The sequence below is a fragment of the Parasteatoda tepidariorum genome, chromosome 4 (assembly GCF_982258835.1).
Source record: "Parasteatoda tepidariorum strain Cologne lab strain chromosome 4, Ptep-v5.0, whole genome shotgun sequence".
Taxonomy (NCBI): domain Eukaryota; kingdom Metazoa; phylum Arthropoda; class Arachnida; order Araneae; family Theridiidae; genus Parasteatoda; species Parasteatoda tepidariorum.
Genome location: NC_141758.1, coordinates 20118333 through 20137473, shown reverse-complemented (window position 1 = coordinate 20137473; position 19141 = coordinate 20118333). Strand labels below are relative to the sequence as shown.

The 19141-nt window shown below is 26.1% G+C and overlaps 1 protein-coding gene across 1 annotated transcript; it reads left to right on the top strand.

Annotated features, from left to right (window-relative positions):
• Positions 1-395: 395 nt before the first annotated feature.
• LOC147810778 (ankyrin repeat domain-containing protein 13C-A-like) lies at positions 396-16997 on the top strand. The gene is given in 13 exon segments (XM_087160727.1): positions 396-654; positions 3010-3051; positions 3226-3330; positions 4478-4609; positions 4692-4758; positions 5664-5808; positions 6394-6525; positions 7523-7590; positions 7663-7756; positions 9622-9744; positions 12538-12566; positions 14905-15005; positions 16624-16997. Coding segments are annotated over 13 exon segments (1284 nt in total). The 5' UTR covers positions 396-542; the 3' UTR covers positions 16758-16997.
• The last annotated feature ends 2144 nt before the right edge of the window (positions 16998-19141 follow it).

Here is a 19141-nt window from a genome sequence, read left to right as displayed (position 1 = left end):
GCAGGATCTAGCATCTCGCAAACACATTTAATAACAACTTAACGAGATACACAAACTGAAACTTAACATAAATGTAAACTGAAACTAAAACAGTTAGTACACAGTTACAGTTAATCTGGCTGATGCCACAACATATTCAAGTGACGCTTTAAAGTTAACTGTTTGTTATCAAGCAAAGTAGTTTCACTTTTAAATGGAAGTAAAAGTTCATATCTTCCATTCGGAAGAATAGTTAAGTTATCTTTATACTGCTCAATAGCTTCTGAAAACATTAATCTCTGTTTAGAATTATCATATGGGTCTCTAATACCTATTACATCGAGATCCCAAAGCATGAAAGAATATAACAGATTTTTTATTCTACAATTAATGAGTTATATTTATCTACCTACATAACAAATACGTACCGTTTGTAAACAATTTATAATCAACCGGTATTTTTATACACTCGTGATATGTGGCTGTGCTGTCGTTCCACCTTGTTATTGTATATTTGTTACTAAAAGTTTCTCACTGCTTTGAATTTTTCAAGATTTTATAATATGTCTGACAATTGTGTAAGATATGAGTTGCACGAAGGGGTTTTTAAAAACGACCTTAAAAGAGTAGCTTCTAGTCTTAGGACTCACGACGTTGCCCAAAAAGATATACATGGTATTATATTTTTAATGGAATAAAATGCAAATTATTTTAAGTTGGCTGTATGTTATATATATATATTTTTAGATATTTGTGATTTATATATATCTGAATGATAAATCGATTATGTTAAATGGCGAGGCTTTAATTCATTAAATAGAATTAATTCGAATTGTTAATTCGTGAGGCAACATTTTCTTTCCTATGCGTATTGATGTGTCGCATCGCTTAAAATTTAAAGGAAGGCTAAATATTGTCCTGTGAAAATAAAGATTTTCTTATTGATTTCAATTAGGTTTCTTTAAAAGAATATTGTTATTTGTTCCAATCATTTCAAAGTTCATATCCTTAATAGTTTAGAAAATGTGTCTGCATACCTTATGAAGGCACTTATTTTACTGGCCCTGTGACAATTATGCCATGTAAATACGAAAAGAAATAATTTAATTATTATTTTTTTTATTTAAAATTCTTATAGTTATTCCATATAATTCACATAATTGAAAATAAATCAATAATTTTTAATCTAAAGTTATTTTGATAGTGTTGTTTTATATTAAATCTTACCATACCTTTTTCGAAATATTTCTTTTTCAATATCTTTAATTTAATATTTTGAAAAGAAAAAGCGACAATTGAGTAATAAAAAGTATAAATATGCTATACTGATACAAAATTGTAATACTCCTCACTCAACTAATATTTTGATAGAATTTTCTACATTTGCTGGACTTTTTGTTAAAAGTTAAAACAAAATATTTAATTGAATGTACCTGATTTTCGAATTCTATAGAAAAACAGCCTTGCATGACTATGACTCCAAATAATTTTTATGGTAAATTATTGAGAGTAATCAAGCATGGAGATTATCTTCATCTATTTAACCAAATATAAAATTATAAGTAATTTTCTCACATATTTAATTAAAATTTAGTTCTTTGCAGAGATGTTTAAAAATAATTTAAGAAATCCAGTTATAAAGATGAATAAACAAGTTCTTTGAAATAAAACTAATAAAATCTGTTTCATATTTTAAAGTGTTACGTGAAGTGTTTAAAAATTATACTCTTTCCTTTCTCTTATGTACTCAATTGATTTAGAATTAAACTTTATTTATAACTCTGGACAAATTATATTTTTATTGTAACTTTTTCATTTAAGTTAAAACTCATATGATATTTAGTTTCACAAGTTTAGCATCTAATTGGTGTTATATACACCAATTTAACTGATGGAGAAAAGAGGAACCAGATCTAGTAAGAATGTTTCAAAGTTTTGGAAGATAATTACTATGCTTTTTTGTATATTGATGAAATATATTTTCAAACAAAATTATTTATGGTATTAAAAAAATATATTAATTTTTTTAAGAATATGGTAACTATTAATTAGATTATTCCAAATGTGAAAGAAATGTTTACAACTTGAATGTTGCAGAGATTTGCTGCATTTATTCTTTATTTGGTCAAAATAACTCTATTATGGCTAATAAATCTTCTCTCTATGTTGGTTGAAATCATTCTACTATAGCTAATAGAACTTTTTTCTATTTGAATTGAAATATCTCCTAAATATTTATATTATTTTGTTAAAATAAATATTGTTTTTATTTTACAGATTTTCTTAAAATAAATTTAATTTATAGCTCTAAGTCTCCATAGAGGAAAATTTTTTTAATTTCAAGCATGTATTTAAAAATTAGCTCTAAATTTGAGTTTCAATATTGATGTAGGAATTTAAATAAAATCTCACAAAAATAAAAAATTGTTAACTATAGCAAAGAGGGAAAGCTTGCTAATTAAATGTGTTGCAAAAGTATATTTAACTAAAGGATTCAGCTATAAAAAATCAATTTGTTTTGATAATATTACTCCAGTCATGTGTGTATTATCAGCATTTGTTGTGTTTAAGACTTTTAATTCTTGTCATTGAAAGCAACCTTTCAGTAAGTGCAAATAAAAAATTTTATCCTTTTAAGTCTCAAATTTTTTATGTTCTATTTATTATTCCTAATCTTATAACTGACTGATAAATAATTTATAATTTTTATCAGTATTAAATTCAATTGATTCGCATAAATGAAAGGTATTGTATTATAAAACGATATTTTTAAAATTAAATTTTGAAAAAAGATATTTTACTTATTTTTTCAAAATGATTTTAACAATAATAAGCTTTTTAAAATACTCATAAGTATTTGAATAATAATTTCAAAACTCTGCCTGCCTTTATAATTATTCTATTGTCTTTTTACAGTTCTATATTTTTTTAAAATCTTATCCCCAATTAAAAAGAAACTTTATTTGCGAAAATTAACCCAGTTTTTATTTTAGCATTTTGTAATGTTTTCTAACTGAATTTATTTTATAGGAAACACACCTCTTCATCTGGCTGTTCTAAAAGGATACAAAGGTATCAATTTCAATAATTGAATTTATTTTGCATTTTAAAAAGTTTTATTGTTTTTGCAATCAAATAATTTATTTTTTTAAAAAAATTTTTAAATGAGTGTAACTAATACATACTTCTTAAATAGTTTAAAAGAAAAATTTATCCATACATTATCTATCTTATAATCTATTTCAGATATTGTTCAATTATTGCTGTCGCATAATGCCCCAGTAAAAGTTAAAAATAACCTGGGCTGGAGTCCTTTAGCTGAAGCAATAAGTTTTGGTGATCGTCAAACCAGTATGTTTTTATAATTTTTCTTTATTCCTTTAAAAAAAATATTTCTAATTGTACTTATTGATTATTCTTTTGCTCAACAATCCAATTTAAATCATAAAAAAATTAAAACACTTTTTATTAAAGTCAATGATTTTTAAACAAATTTTATCAAAATTAGGTAGTAATGATTAGGTTGGAATTAGTTATAAGAATCAATAAATTGCTTGCAGTAAGTTTTATTGAGGTTTTGTGTCAACAGAATTTTTTTTTTATTTCATCTAAGTCTGCTGATGTATTTTAAGATCTTTTTCATGACAATCAGCATATTTTTGGTCTTCTAGGCTATACTGTGGTTTAGCCATAAAAACAAATTTATTGCATTTTTGTTTTCTTCCATTTTTATGAGGTGTCCAACCCACTTTAATCTTTGTTTTTTAATAAATTTTACAACTGTTATACAGTCAAGAATTGGTTCTTCTATGCCAAGTAATGTTATTTTGTATTCATTTTAGAATACTTCAAATTATTTTCTGTTCAAAATTTGTCAATATTTCCTCTTCTTTAGTTAGGATAGATCAAATTTATATATAAAGTATGATCTTAGTTTTCCTACTTATCTGATTCCATTTTAAATGTCCTCCAAGCCATTAAAACATTTATCAGATGCCACTGATTTTTTATATAAATTTTTTTTTTATCAAAATAGGTAGAGTTATCAATTTTTTGCTTATTGTTTATAATATATACTGTTAAATATCTCTCAGTTTTATTATTTTTTAACATTGTAAAGATCAGTTTCAAATCATTATGAATCACTTATGGCTCATGAAACTAAACATATTTTAATTATAATGTTGGTTGTATAAAATATATGAATTTCAGTTAAATGTTTTATTTTGCATTACAATTTGTATTGAGTTTAACAATCCTGGTGATTTTTTATTTAACTATTTTGTCAACTGCTTTAATTTACTTAAACATGCTGTCAAGCATGTTAATAGTGCCGGGATTTAACCTGGATAGTTTCAGTAGAAGTTATTTGAGAATAAAATTAGCCAATAGTAAGTGAACAAAGACAATTCTCCAACTCTGCACATTTCTTCTAAACTACTACCATATCATTACAATGTCTTTTTGTCTATTGTTGATTCTAATATATTCTTTATAGTATCATCTCTTCTTCGTAAAATGAAACAACAGTCCAGAGAGGCAATTGAAACTCGAAGGCCTGACCTTATTTCTGCTTTAGAACAGATGGGAAATTTTTACATGGAACTAAAATGGGATTTCAAAAGCTGGGGTTAGTTGTTTTATTCCTAATTTCTCATAAATTTACAAATTGAATTTTTTATTAAATTAACAAATTTGCATTTTTTTTCCAGTGCCATTGGTGTCAAAAATTTTACCATCTGATATTTGTCGGATCCATAAAAAAGGATCAAACATCAGGTAAAAATTTTAAAGTTTATTCTTAGCCAAATTTAAATAATAAAAAATTTTAAGCATAATAAAAATTAGTTTTTTTTTCTAACTGCTCTATAAAAGTTGTTGGTTAAATTTATGATTAGGTTGGTTTAATTTAATTTATGAAATTGCCATGGTTTTAGTCTCAGATTAATCAGTTTAAAGTATTTGAATTGTCGATAAAAAATTCTCAAACTTACACTTCGAATTTTCACATTTTTGCTATGGAACTTTTATACAATGTCATGCACCAAGAAATAAAAATTAAAGCAGAAATAGATGTTTGGATATTTTTTCCAACCTATTCATTAAATTTTTTACTATGGTGATATAAGTTGTACTAATTATTAATTTAAAAAAAAATCGCCATCTCAACTGAGGTGACATTTGATATTAAAAAATTATAAACCGTGATTGGTTTGCTTTTCCTATTCTTTTGTTTCTCAGTCATCAAGCATTTTCTGAGATAAAAAAAAATTTGTTCAAACAATGCAACAGTAATTTCTTTGTTTTAATTATTTATTTATTTTTTGTCGTATTACTAATCACATTTATTTTACATTTTCTTTAAATAAATGTGAATGCATTTTCTTTACTAAATGAGGTGTACTTTTCTTGAAAACACTAACAAGAAACAAAAATACAAAACATCCTTTAAAATAACTTTTTTTATTACTACATGTCTTTTAAACTTATTATTGTTACTGTGATTAGTTAAACGTTGTATAAATGTTTTTCTTTTTAAATTATTTATTTATAATTTTGCTGATCATTGCATCAATGTAAAAGATTTTGGTTTTAAACAAAAAGAAGTCATTAAATAAAACAATTTGCAACTAATTATTATGTTGGAATCAAACTGTGACTCTATTATAAGATTTTTTTTTCAGGCTTGACACGACTCTTATAGACTTCAATGATATGAAGTGGGAGCGTGGAGACATTAGTTTTTTATTTTCAGGTGATAACAAACCCTCTAAGTCATTAGTTGTTTTGGACAACAAATTGAAAGTTTATCAAGAAATTCGATATGAGGTAATTGCTGTTAGTATCAAATATCATTGGATTTTCTTTTTTGTTGCTTTGGATAAACTGTTTTTGTATGTTTAGTAGTAAGAAGCACTAAAAGTGTGATTATGTAGTGAAGACAAGATTTTTTCCGAATCAAATGTGCTTTTAAAGCTAAGAAAAGAGATAAATAAATCTTTAAATAAATGAAACCATTTTTATAAAACAAGCATAAACATATTTACTTCTACCTAGTGTTATAAAAATTTAATTTATATTTTGCATGGTTTAAAAGAAAGAACTGTGTAATCTAGTCCTGATAATGACTTGTATTTTAATTTATGGCTACATATAATTTTTCTGTATGTTATTATATTTATTAGTTGTTCCTATTTGGTGATCTTTAAATTTTTAGGAAACAAGAAGGGGCCTCATGAGTTTCTTGAGTTAAGACTTTTTTAGGACAGTAATGATTCTATGCATTAAAAAAAAGTTATACCAGATCATTCTTCTCATTACCTAGGGTTAAATTCTTTAACTCTATGCCTTTTTTATGGTTTATGCTACTCATTTTTTTAAAATTTATTATACTGATTAATATCTTTTCCTCAGGAAACTGAAGCTGAGTTTGAAGAAGAGGTCGATGTTTTAATGAGTAATGATATTGTGGCTGCACAAATATCCACCAAATCCATCACTTTTACTCGAGCTCAGTGTGGTTGGCTTTTTAGAGAAGACAAAACCGTAAGTGACCTTTTTATGTTCTTTTTTTCCAATGTAAATTCAAACAAAGATTTTCTCTGAATTCAGTGTATATTGTGTGCAATGGCTGAATGGTAATATTTACTATTCTGATAATTCAGGAAGCAGCTCTGATGTTTTTTAATGTCTGTGTGAGACAAAGATATATATTCTTATAAATTTCATTGGATTAATTTTACTTATTAGCACTGCAGCAAATAAAGAAGCGTAAAATGAAAAACAGTGCCAACAGTTAACATTATTTGAAGTATTAACAATATCCTGACCATTTTACATCAAAAAACAATGTTGTCAATGGACATAGTAGTGCATTCAGTAAAGGTCACTCCACTAGTTAAGAACTGTGTTCATGAGTTTAATCTTGCCTGATCTAATATACATCTTGCTTCATACAACCAGTGTGTGTATGGAGCAAGATGCATGTTAGATCTTTCATGGCTGAAAGCTCTCTCATTGATTGTGGTGTAAGAGTTTGGAGAGAGGAATGTAGTGACTGCCATCAAAAAATTTGCTTTTTCTTGTCTGAATTATTTGAATTTTCATTTTCCCCCATGTAAACAAAAAACAAAGTTGCAGATGTATATTAATCTTCTTAAAAGAAATGAAGGGAAAGTTATATAATTACGAACATTGGAGGTGTTTAAGAAATCTTGATAAAAACTGTTTTTGAATTAAGAAAAATTAGAGTATGCTTATCATTATTACCAATGATCATCCCTCACTTAATGATTCAATAAAGAAATATAGGGATTTTTTTTTTTTTGGTTTATCTTATTTTTGTAACTGAAAGCCTACATTGTAATAACTATTATGTCTTTTGTATAATGCAACTCAGAAATTAGCTTGTTTTAAAATAACTTTGGTCTACTAATATAAAAACTGCATTATTTCTTTCCAAACATTAAAATGTTTCAGAAGTTTGTCATTTTTTAAAAAAAAAAAAATTGAATTCCTTGTAATTTCATTGTTTATTTTTCAGGAAATGATTGGTCCGTTTCTTGCTGATATTTATACTATAAATGGTGTTTATCTGGAATCTAGAAAGAGGTTAAGATTTTATTTCTTTGAAAAATAATTTAAGAATTTTGAATGAATGCTTATGTACTATATTTATTATAGGCGAGAACATTTAACTGATGAAGATTAACATAAAAATAAGGCCCTACTTGAAGGAATCACAAGGAGTGGCAATATAAATTTAGATAATACTGAGGTAATTTCAGATTTCTCTAAAAAATTATTCTTTAGTTTTATTTTATTCTTCTTACTTGATCTAATTTTTCAAATACAATTAAATTAATATTGTTTTGTAATAAAATTTTGAACGCACTAGTTTAAATTTAATTGTAAAGTCTTGTAATTTGATAGACTATTAGACATTATTTCCAGATGAATTTTCTTTTATTTTTATTATTTTTAATGATTTTAAAATTGCTGTAAGTATTATATAAAATTTCTCCTGTGATGTTTAAGCAGCATCTTTTTAAAATAGATTAAATGTAATGCATTGATTATGAAGAGAATAAAGTATGTGTAGATTTATTGTTTGCTGTTATGCAATTAAATCTACTAATTTTCTTTCCTAAATTTAGCATTCTTTTGTGGAATAAGTTTATTTTTATGAATTCTGTTAGATGAAGTTCATAATGTTCACTTTAACTTTTAAATTCCTCATTTAATTTTTAAGAATATTTTATTCTTATTATATTTATTCTATATATTACGATCAACCTTACCTCTTCAAAATCTTCTCTTAATTACTTATTGAACATCTTTTAAGAACCTGACCTCTTTTTGCCTTAAGAACCTCATTTTATCTGACTAATTTAAACAACAAACTTGGATCCCATGGATTTTGATACTGGTGTCTAAAATTACTTCGGAAAATTATTAGCATGTTTATTTATTATGAGTACAGGAATGGTCAAATGTGCCTTTTGTTTTGTAAAAAGGAACTAAAACTTTTCTACGTTTGTTGAAAAATTCAATGTTAAATTTTAGAAACTTTTGTTATATGTATTTAAAGTTTTTTTTTTGTTACTTTTAGTGATTGCTTAATTATTTCTGGGCAAAGTATTAACTAAATTGTGATTGCTTGTAAAAGCACCAGATAAATTTCGTAAATTAGTTTTTTTTTTAATGAATTTAATCTTAAAAGCTTTCACTTGATTTTTTTTTTTTTGTTCAATTCTTTAATATTTAAAAGTAATATTTCTAAGATTTTTTTTGTGTCACTGTATTAACTTCTTTTAATGTTATCTGCTATCAAAAATACTTTTATGAGACATGAATATATGTACAGTGTGCCAAAAAAAATGAGCCACTCTGAATAATTTAATCAGCAGATCTTCATATTATTTTCAAGTTATGAGTTTTGAACATACAACTTTTTTAAAAATTTGATTTCTCGTAAACTGTTATTTATATACCTTTATTTAATAAAAAGTAATAAATATTTACTAAAAGTTATTTTTTTTAATGGAATTACCTTTGGATAAACGAATTTTATAATTGACTGCGAAAATTTTTCGATTCGCTTTTTAAAAAAATTTCAAGATATAGCGAAATAAGCAAAATTAGCATCAAGGGATCCAAACTTTGGAGAGCACTCCTGTCCGAAATATCCCGACAGTATTTCCCAGATTGCAGCTACCTCTATATTTTGAGAGTCGGAAATCCGAGTCCGTTAAAGAAAGGTATGTTTATTCAGTCTGATTTGTTAATTTAAAATATAGTCTGCACTAATTAATTAGCATATTTGAGATCACCCTCTCATGCCATTAAGATTGAATCCTAGAGCATGAAGATACGATCATTGGATCATAAATTATTCAGGGTGGGTTTTTTTGTTTTTAATTTTTTTCTACTGTTTTGCACTGCACATATGATTTTTTGTTAATTATTATAATTTATGTTATAGTAATTTCGAAAATAAATATTCTGGAAAGGTGCAATATATTATACACCAATCAATTTTTTTTAATTTTTGTACTTTAATAGTAAAACCGAAGTAATCAATTATTTTCAAAAGTTATTTTTAAAATGTATTCTAATGGTTTAAAATTTCTTTTGTGGCAGATTCAGCGCAGGAAGTCACTTGCTTGGGAAGAATACATAAACTACAATGATAAATATGTTCATATTGGAAGGCCTTTAGTGTATAAAGAAAGCAGGAATAATTTCAAGGCAACTGTTGCAATGGTAAATGATATGTTTTTACTTGATAATTTTTTAGAAAGTGAAAATGCAATATTTTAAATTATTACAATGAATTGATGAAAATGTACTTAGTAAACTTACAAAACTATACTCCTTGTATATAAAATTGGTGTCTCAAGGACAAATTTTTAACCTTTGTTGGCTTAGCAACAATGTGACAGGCAGTAGCATCACTCTTTTTTATTTATGTTGCAGTTTAGGAATATCTACAGCTCATTGTAGCTCCTCTGATAATTGTAGTTTGTTATCTTGTTTTCGTTTGTTATGCACCGTTTTGTACTAGAGTATAAGTTTATTCATTTTCACTAACTAGTGCTAAATTGTTTGTTATTTAAACTTTTCTATCTTAAATAGATCTGATGTCAGTCGGCAATTACAGTTGGTTATCTGCGATTAGAGTGCATGTCGTTTTTAAAAAGTACTTAAAGATGCTCATTTTCGCTTTTTAAGAGCCCTTAAAGGTGCTTTTTTCATTTGGTGTTTTTAAAAAGTTCATAATTTTTCCTTTTCGAAAGTGAGATTTTTTCTTTACTATGTCAATTTTTGCCATGTATTATGTCTATTCTACGTTTTCACAATTCATTCAATCCCAATCCATTTCGTGTATTGTCAGTTTATAGCATGTGAAAACGCCAATCATTTTACATGTTTGAGGAAATACTTGCGACAGACTTTCCGTCTATTAAGCTGGTTTTGGTGAGATTATTGCACTCTCATGTGCAACTCTGCTGAAATTCGCAAGACATTTTTCTTCCCCTGATATCGAACTAAAAAGTCTCTTTATCGTTTTATAATGGGTCATGTAATCAAGAAACTAGTTATTTTATCATGATCATGTAAAGTCTTTGAAAATTATTTTGCATTTTGTTAATGTATATAGTGCTTAAAAACATTTTTAGGGTGCTTAAAAAGTACTTGAAATACACTTATTTTTTATTGAAAGATTATGCTACGCACCCTGTGCAATATCTAGAACCAGACTCATATAACATAAAAGAATGTGCGAACATCATTCGCAGAAATTTTTTTTTACTATTATTAAAAAATCCTCCTCTTTAACAAATTTTTGTGTTTTCGTATTTCTGAGAGAGAAAAAGTTTGTTTTTATGCTTTTCCTAAAGATTTTTTGAAAAAATTTTTAATTTTCAAATGAATTTCGCCAAAAGGTGGTGGTGACAAAGGGTTGAAATTAGTTACAAGATTAATCAATGCATGCAGAAAGTTTTTTAATTGATATTTTATGTTCGCAGAAAGGTTTTCATTTTATTTAAGTCTACTACCACTAAAAAAGTTTGTTGCCTGAATCAAATAAATTAAATTAATTTTTGACCCAAAACTTATTCTAAGGCTATTATTTAATATTAGAAAGTATTGTTGTAATGTATGAGTAATATACACGTATGAGCTTTTAAATGCAGTCAGAATGTCAGCTTCTTGTTTCTTAATACGTAAGATTCGAGGCTGTCATGATAATGAAAAAGAGAAATTTCTAAAGTGTGGGAAAGTTACATAACCTTGAGGCACCTATTATACTTACAAGGACTATAGATACATGTGCAATTTGTTTTATATTGGAATTTTAAGCACTTTTTAATGTTAAATATTTATATTAAATTTATTATATTGTATAATTAAATACAGATACAGTAGAGAACCGATTAGCCGGAACGATCGGGACCATCACGATTCCTGATAACTGATTTTTCCGGTTTTCTGAATCGCTACAAAATGCCATTTTTTTAATGTTTATAAAACGAAACTAAAAAATTATTTTGAAATAGTTTTAGAAATAACAAAAAATGATAAATAATAATACACTTAAGTTTAAATAAGGAAAGAAATTATGAAATAAAGATTATATACAGGCTTATATATGTCATTAATGTTATTATTAACATTAATAGCATATATAAGCTATTTGTGCTTATGTGAGATTCGTCTACAAACGGCTTTTGAAACGTCCTCTAAATCAGGTCTTTCGTCAACTTGATACGCCGTACGCTCTAAATAATAAAATGGGCTCAAAATCTTGCAAGAAAAAAAAAAATTATTTAATGGAAGAAAATTTATTTCCGGTTCTAAATTTCATTCCAGTTTTCTGATTTCCGGATAAGAGGTTCTGCACTGTATCTCATTTTGTAAGCTATAAAGTTCTATAAATATTAATTTCTACTTGGTGGAAAACTAGTTTTTATTAATCTATTTAATTAACTAAGATACTTTTAATTGAAGATATATGTATGCATTTTATTTTTTTGTGTGAATACAATATTGTTTTTTTGTGAATACAAGTGAGAAATGATCGCAGCTTGCAATTTTAGGTGCAGAAAGAGTAGATTTGTTTGACGTGCTTACTTATTAAAAATTTCTGTTCTGAAGCTAAATAAAATCTATAACAAAATATGAAGTTGGCACACTGTTTCTCATTTGAGATAATAAATTTTAAAAAAAATTCTTATTACTTTCTTCCCTTCTTATCGTAAGAATGGATAATAAACAATATTTGAAAAAATTTCAATCTCTTTCAGATTTTACGTAACCTTGAATTAACTCTAGAAATATTTTTAAAAATGCTAAAATAGTCTTTTCTTTCTTTTTAGTTTTATAATTTTTAGCAAATATAATGTTTCTTGCTGTTATTGTAATTTCCAAGTTTAGTTTTGTTTATATTTATGTTGTAGGTTCATAAAATATAATCTTTAATAAATATTATGATATAGATTATAATAGTGTTCATTTTTATGCTACTGTCTAAACTAGTGTTTCATTTTTCAGTCTGAAGATTTTCCCCTGTCTGTGGAATCATAAGTGTTCTTGATTTTTTTATGATTAATAATATGTACTCATTTTTGAATTTTTTTCTTTTTAGTGATAATATAAAAACTATTTTTCAATTTATTAAAATATTTTTCCTCAACTCTTTTTGAAGTATGAAAAGGAATTTGAAAAAAAAATGAATAAAATAAGATATAAAATTGAATCCTTTTAAATATCTTCTAACTTCAGTCATAAAAATAATTTTTTAAACTATCTTGGATAAAATTTAATTAAAAATACTTACACTTATATTCACTGAAAGTATTTTCAAATGTAAACACATTATTTTTCCTCATAAAATTTTAAATTATTATGCTTGTAACAGCCTTAAAATAAGTTTTTTTTATATAGTTTAGTTTAGGATAAAAATGTGTGCATGTGGAGGATATAAATTCATCTTCAAAATTCTATAAATTATTTATACACTTATTTATTGTATGACCACCACAGGGTTGTTACACTACCTGGAAAAATTAGGGAATTTCGAAAGTGTCCCAAAAAAAAGGAAATATAACATTTTTGAGCCAAAATCTAAAAAAGTCAGAGAGATTCTTTAAGCGAGGGCCAAGCATGCCATCTTTGCGAAAACCTTTTCCACAGTACACATTTTGTGTGCAAAAGTTTCGCAAATGTCATGGAACCTAATTTCACAGAACCACAGCGTGTCAGAGTTTTGTGACTTCAGCTGGAAAGGGATTATTGTTTGATAAGCTCCACAACAGATAGAAGGGGTAGATGAACTTCAGATTGTCTATTCTTATTTTTGATTAAGAAATTTGTTGGGATAAAAAGTGTTTTATAATCTCTTACAATTCATTAATGTTTTTTAAATTTCCTTAATTCTCACTAAAGTTCGATAAATGAATTTAATTAAACTAGTTATAACTTGCAGAAGCATTGATATTGCTGTTGCACATGGAAATTATTAAACAATACTGTAATAACTTGGGTTCGATCCACGATCCAGATTTTATTTTTAAGGCCCAATTTTGTGAAAAATGGAATTTACTTTTCTGGAAATTTCTTAATTAATGAAGAACATTCTTTGTTTTTTTGATCATGTTTATGCTGCTACCCTATGGTTTTTCAAAGTGATTCCCTGTATATTTAATGCGTTATTACTATTTTAATTTCAGGAACACCTTCTGATGACTCTGTTTTCCTCTAATTTGTTAATGTGCTTTTTTTTAATATGCTGATCAATCAATTTCATGTTCAAACCAATATATATATAATGTTAAAAATAAAGAAAATTAAAAAGCCAGATAACAAAATAAACCACAGATATAATCTCATTGTCAGCTCACAGGATTATATCCACAAAAAGAATGCTTTCTAATATTATATTAATAAAGCAAAACATATTATTACACTTGTATGAGGAGCACCAAAAATATTTAAACCGAAATAAAACATATTAAGCAAAAAATAGAAAATAAAAATCAAAGAAAAATACAAAATAAAACACCAAATATTATATATAAAGCAAGTAGTGAAATCAAATGTTCTTCCATTTACCAGCATCTTGCAAAAATGATTTAAACTATCAGGGGTCTGTCCAGACATTTTGTGAAGGGTCCGTTTTTTGTGAAATTGTGAAAAAATTATTCACATTCTTTCAACCAGGGTCCGTTTTTTTGAATTTGTGCAAATAGGGTCCGTTATTGCAACAAAAAAAACTTTTTCAAGAAGTTTTTAAATTCTAAAGATATACAAGATTATGCTCAACACTGTAAAATTATAATTAAAAAAATTAAATTTCAAAAAATAAACAACAATTTCTGCTTCTAAACTAGAGATGCAACATATAAATATTTGGTGTTTAGCCTATACTGCTGAACGCAGAATATTCATTTCGGGCGAATAACGGAAGAATTGTCTGCCGAAGACAAAATTTAGTTCGTTTACATCCATCTTTGTTGTTTTCTGCCCTGGAAAGTGTTTATTCGATTAACAAAATAATAATGAAGATAAACAAATTTGTGAAGGGTCCGATTAAAAGAAAAATCATTTTGTGAAGGGTCTGTTTTCAAGTTAAAATATTTTGTGAAGGGTCCGTTAGCGGACCCAAATTTCTTCTAAACAGACCCCTGACTATATCCATAATAAAGTTTGCGAGATTGAAAAATCTGATGCTGAAAGCGTAAATAGAGGATAGTGGGATGTATATACTTACAACTTATGTGCAGCAAATAAAACTTTTTTTTCCTTAATTTTCTTCATTAATCTCTCTTATTTTTATTCTTTTTCATCTATTGATTGTATTGTACATACATATATATATATTATTTTTAATTAAATTTGATTTTTCTTTTCATCTTTTAGGCTTTTAAATGTGTTAGAGGTTGTTGCTCCTTTCAAGCATTTCAAAAAATTGAGGGACTTTGTTCGAATGAAACTGCCCGTTGGTTTCCCTGTAAAAATAGGTATTTATTTATTTTACTCTCTTGAACTATTTTGAACATGGATATGTGTTTATTCTTTCAGAAAAATTCTATATACAAGATTAAAACAGAGTTAAGACTTAATCAGCTGCACAAAAATTATCTACACTCATTTGCTTCTCCCAGTTCATGTGTGAATTACAAATCTTAACATTGATGTCTTTATTGTTCTTACAAAATGTGGGTGTGATGTGTTATAATTCAATTAAAAAGCTATTTATTTAATAGTTATTGTACAATTTTTCTTAAAAATATGGAAATTCAGCTCATAATTATGTTATTTTTGTAATTTAGAAACCACACACACTTAAATGCCAGTGCTAATATAAATTAATGTTTTAGCTTTGCATTTTACTCATTTTTAAGAGTGCTTGCCAGTTGAATCTATGTCATAATAATATTTTTTAATTTTAGCTTTTGTGACTCATAATAGACGTAATTCATTTTCCTAAAATGAAAAAAACAACCTTTTTTTTGTCTAGCCAACTGTAGCTTTGCTTTTGTCCATCTTATTTTCTGCCATCTGTTCTATGGAAAAGTTCTGCAAAAAGTGTTATGTCTTTATTTTCTTATGTTTTTCTTTCAAAATTTTTTTTTTTAATTGTGTTAAAAGCAAAATTGTTTTTTAAGTTACAATATCAAAAATGTTTAAGTTGTTTCATCAAAATAATAAAATCTTACTTCTCAAAGTTTTCATGAGCTGTTTAAAGTCATCATTAATGTGTTGTTGTGCTATTATAATTGTATAGACCTGGAATCATGTGTATCTCTTCTTACTTTAGAAATATCTGAGTAGAATAAATTCATTATCTAAAATAATAAAATTAATAGTTTTTGTCTCTCTCTTCTAACCCCTAAACCATTTGAAACCATCCAGTTTTAGACCCTGTTCCGAAAATTTTTATTAAATTGTTCAGAAGAGATGCATGAGAAATGGAATGCTCTAATTAGTTAACATTGGCCGTTAATAAAAAATTAAAGTCAATTCTGGCTTTTTTAATTTTAATTATAACGTTATCCAAACCTTTGCCAGCTTTCAGCGGAGTTAATTTAGTGAAAAATTGAGTTTAGCTGAGAGTTTATTGCACATTCTTTATCTTAGTTATCCTGTCAAATAGATACTAGTAAAATCAACTTTTGTGCCATGTAGGGAGTATATCACTAAATTAGTATTTTGGAAAAAAAATTCTATTGATGAATGATGTTAAGTCATCAATAATGTAAATAAAATTAAATTACGTACTGAAAAAAGCAAAACTATCGGGCAAATTACTTGATTGAGGTTAATCTTAACTGTTATGTTGTAGGCTGCAATTAATTATGGATAGTATCATTTTAAATGATACTGAATACAGTCAGTTTTTTTCCTGATAAACTGAACTTCTTGAAACTTGTTTTTCCTATTCTTATATTGTGAAGTGAATTAAAAATTCAACAGAAAAAATTGAATTTCTTTTTAATTGTATTTACCTTTTATTTGTGTGTAAAATTGTAAATTTTTTAAGGAGTGATTTCTTAATTATCTATAATTTTTTTAATTATATAAAGCATTGGTTTTTTTGACTGTATACCAACAAAAATGAGTTATTTTCTCTTCCTAATATTCCCATTGTTCCCACTTTGACAGCTTGTATCACATTCCAGGATTTCCAGTTTAATGTTGAGATACCTGACCACTACTTTGAAATTCCCTCTGATTATACTGAGGATCCTACTCGATTTCCTGATTTATGATTAACGTACTCGTTTCCTGGCCCTATCTCTCTTGAACTTGCACTGATGTTTGTGTAAAGAAAATAACCCTGTGCCCTCATTTTTTTTCTTATTTATTACCCACTCTCACCAATTGATATTTACCTGTGTCCAATCAACATCAATCAAATAACAGAGCTCAATCATTTGCGTATTGCCATTAATCAAGAAGCTATCGGTTTTTCATGTACAGGTTTAGATTAAAGTGTCTTGAACATGCGATTTACTGCAGGATCTTATTTTTTTAGCTTCATTGTGGTATATTTATATTTGTTCAGAGATGTGTTGAGTAACCAATATTCAGTCATTTATCAATCCTAATACCAGTACTGTACTAAATATTGCATATTTGCTGACGTTACTGAATTTTTGAATATACAACTAAATATTTTCAGGTTTTAACGGTTAAATAAAATGATTTAACGGTTAATAAAAAAATTACTGGTTTTTCATATGTTTAAGAAAATTTCCTAACTTTGAAAAATTAAAATTGTAATATATATTATATACATCAAACATTGCTTGATTGAGTGTTTAAGTAAATTTTACGTTATATTATAAAGCCTTATCTATGGAAATAAGTTTCAAGCTTTTACTTTTTAAAAATTCTAATGTTTTCATATTCAAAGCTCTCAACCCTTAATTAAAGAATGTGAGAACTATCTAAAATGAGTTAAATATTCATAGTAAACATTATTAAAATGCTTTAGGTATAAATTCATTTAATGTCAATTATAAATTTGCACGTGTTAATGTAATATGATTTTCATATTTCATTAATTATAAAAATCTCTTAAATTCCCATTAAAATTAGATATTCTTATACCATAGTAACCTATAGTTGGCATAGTAAATGCTCAATCAAATAAAATTTCATAATCTGGAATGAACTTCAAATTATATTTTAAATAAATTTTTGTGAAATGAATTGCTTTGCAATAAATATCTGTGTGATATTTAAGTAATTTCGCTTTAAAATGCTTATAAAACTTTATTACTTTTTATTACTTGACTATATATTTAATTTTAGAAAATTTAATTTCAATTAATGATATTATTCAGGGTAAACTAAGGCAGATAGTCTTATGACTAAACATACAGACCTTATGCTCAGCATGTACACGACTTAATCGCAAATTAGTACTCAGTGCATCTCTATTATCATCAAATCGGATTATTATTATTTAGTTTGACTTTAAAAAGTTGAGTCTTTCTAAATCTGATGCTTTATTAAAAATCTTCTTCAAATTATATTTTAAAATTAAAGTTATCTTATGCACACAAAAAAAGGCATTTGATTTTTTGAAAAAAAGACACCAATTCGTGTTCTTAATTTGGATCAGTTAATATGTATCAAAAAATATGTAAAATATCAATTAATCATATAAATATGTAATGAAATGCTTTCTCTCTAAACAGATATCTAGTCACATAATGCTTTTTATGAGAGTTGATATTTTTTTTTTGTTGCTAGATCTATTGTTTAAATAATTTTTATCCACTTTGAGCTACTTGTGCAAATTTTTATGAAAATTGCCCTGCTGACCATAGCTTCTACATTGAATAACAAAAGAAAAGAAGGGAAAAGTGAAACAAAATTTATTTATAAGAATTCAAATTTATAATGAAATTTACTGAAGTTATATAAAATTTTACAAAGAATTCATCTATTAATATATTTTTATTAACTTATTTTAAATTTAATGTAACTTTTTTTTATAGAAATCGCAACTGTTTATCATCAAAACTTATTAATTAATTTTTTTTTCTTTAATATTAAATATTCACTTAAAACTCTTGCTATCATACACAATTGAAATTTAACAGTTGAAACTAAACATTAAATCTAATATTTTGATTTTTACTTCAAAATGACTTCTAGGTGCACATTAAATTTTGAAATTCCAAATTAAATCTTCATGGTTATATTTGCATTTAAAATTATCTATTCTTACTACGTATAGGATGACAGTTATTGATAGATATGAAATAAAAAATAAACTTTTCAAAAACTAAAGTGTTATGAAACTAGGCTTGTTGATAAAATGTTAGTATATTGATGCTTTTGATAACTTCCTGAGTGAAAATTTTGACCTTTGATCGAATAAAGTTAAGATCTGTGGAAAATGGTGGTCAATCAATTGATATTCCAGTGACCTTTATGAACTCTATGACCAGAACAATATTTTAACCAAAAAATGAACAACAATACTGTGCCTGGCTAAAATAACCTGCATTCAATCACTAATTAATCTCTCAATTTTAATTAAATCTCTCAAATGGTTCAAAATTTATTAAGGATTTTTTTTCTTCGTGTACCTCAGTAATTGTCATCCTTAATCATTTTTGCATGATGAATCAGCAAA